At 34.6% G+C, this 2,278-nt stretch overlaps 1 protein-coding gene across 1 annotated transcript; it reads left to right on the forward strand.

Annotated features, from left to right (window-relative positions):
- Positions 1-614: 614 nt before the first annotated feature.
- LOC113239041 (testicular acid phosphatase homolog) lies at positions 615-1,912 on the forward strand (the record flags this gene model as incomplete). Its single annotated transcript, XM_026475903.1, has 4 exons — positions 615-990; positions 1,086-1,181; positions 1,267-1,506; positions 1,616-1,912. Coding segments are annotated over exons 1-4 (837 nt in total), but the record flags the coding sequence as incomplete, so codon positions are not given.
- Positions 1,913-2,278: the final 366 nt, after the last annotated feature.

The following is a 2,278-nucleotide window of genomic DNA, read 5'->3' on the forward strand; positions in this document are numbered from 1 at the left end:
GTATTTTATATGTTTGTATTCCTATTTAACCTTAATCGCACTTCCCCGATCCTTTCTTCCAAATTATTTTCCCTTTCCATTGTTTTCCATGAATAAGTTTCCCCGTTTTGCAGTGGCACAAATGCAAGCCGCGAAGTGCCAGAAACAACAAAAAAAAAAACCATTCAACCATTGTTTTCCTTGTCAACAAAGAACAGATTCGCTCTGGGCCTTTTGGAGGGAAAAGTGTCGTTTTTATTTTGACTTTGAATTATTTTGTGAAATCTAGTTTAAAGTGGAATAGGATAGTGCTATTGTGCCTTTATCGAAGATTAAAACGCGAAATTATACGAATCTCGAACTAAAATACCCGTATCGGCCCGTTCTAAGGAATCCCGATTCAATCCAAGCTCGCCGCCGCCTCAAATTGCCTATCCTCTTTGTGGTGGCCATATTTACAGAAATATAATTAAACGTTTATGTTTTCGGCTGAATGTCTTTGTTTCCATGGCCAGCAATAATTTAAAAAAAAAATCAAAGAACATTTTTGTTTTGAATGTGTGTGTGTGAAAAATTAAAATAAAATTATAAAGGTCTTATAAGGAACGTGAAAACAACGTAGATAAGAATAATAACGAAGCAGAATAAAATAAACTATATAAACGTCACGTTGAGTCTTATATTTAGTAGATTGATGGTTAGAGCAAGGCTACAGTAATATTGAGAATGATAAGGTTTTAACGTGGATGTAATGTAATGTGATATAAAGTTTCGGTAATTAATGTACTAAAGAGTCGTGGGCCTAACATGATGGAGTTCGACAACGACGAGAATACCTGGCGACCGTCGTCGCCAAAGGAGGACAATAAGAAGTGCCAACCAATTCCCAAGCGCTCCACGTCTGTGGCGGTCGTTGTGCTGGGTCTGGCTGTACTTAGCTGTCTTCTTGGATATTGTGTGCTTAGTGAACAGCTACCATATGAATCTAAAACTTTACGACTAGTTATTATTGTAAGTTTCAAAACCATTTAGTTTTTGTAAGACAATATGTTGTTTATTCTTTGTCTTTTTTTATATTTTTTTCCACAAATTCTATCTGATTCTAGTTCTTCCGTCATGGCGCTAAAATACCTGAAAGTACTTACAAAAGTGACCCTTTTAGAAACTATCAATGGAAAGATGGAGCAGGTGCTCTCACTAATGTAAGTGTTACTTTTGTAAATAACTATATAATATTAGCATTATTGAATATATGCACTTAATCATATTTTCATTCCTGTACTACAGACTGGCAAAATACAATTATATGAATTGGGCAAAAAGTATCGCAGTTACTATGCAAATTTTATCCCTGAAGAATATTATGATAAAGATGTTTATGTAAGAAGCAGTGATAAGAGCCGGTGTATGATGAGTGCATATACATTTCTGGCTGGTCTTTATCCACCCACTGAGAGGCAAATGTGGCATCCTGACATTCCCTGGCAGCCCATTCCAGTGCATTCTTTGCCTAGAGAATTGGACAATGTAAGTAATTCTTGCATTCTTTCTTTTTCCTTTTCACAAGATTTCAGAAGTGAAGCCAAATAGGATTACAAAAAGTGCCACTAATTTTTCTACATTTTTGTGACTCCAGATAGTAGCAGGAACAAAACAGTGCAAAGTATGGAAAGAAATGTATGTGGAGCTGCTAGAAGAAATGAATGCGGATCCAAAATACACAGATTTGTTTGACTATCTGAGTAAACATACAAATCAAAGCATGAGAAGCATTCTAGAAGTGGATTATCTGTATAGTGCACTGATGGCTCAGCAAGAGTCAAATCTCAAGATACCAGAGTGGGCCAAGAATGTATTTCCAAACAAAATGCGTACTCCATTTATGCTCAGTCTTGCTCTTCTATCATACAATGAAACTTTGCAGAGATTTAAAGTAGGTAAGGATAAAATATTAGATGAGAAAATATAAACATTAGATGTATAATATTACTAATAATAATGTTATTTGGTGATATTAAAATATAAAATTCTAACATACCATAAAGTCTAGAGCAAAGTTTCTTTGAATTTCCTCTTGTTTTCATGCTATAAACGAAAGATTTAGGAATGCCCAGTGGTTTAAAATATAGCATGTCCCCATTGACTTACAAACAAATGGATGACGGGTCTAATACAAAAACCACGAAAAAAAATGGCCCAAATCAACCTATTTAAACTTAGTTACTTGTAAAGGAATATGAAAAAGCTAAAATGTTGAATTTAAATTGTAATGTCATCGCAGTACTGTCTAATTTTGCTT

Source organism: Hyposmocoma kahamanoa, unplaced genomic scaffold (assembly GCF_003589595.1).
Source record: "Hyposmocoma kahamanoa isolate Upper Pololo Valley unplaced genomic scaffold, ASM358959v1 99249, whole genome shotgun sequence".
NCBI lineage: Eukaryota > Metazoa > Arthropoda > Insecta > Lepidoptera > Cosmopterigidae > Hyposmocoma > Hyposmocoma kahamanoa.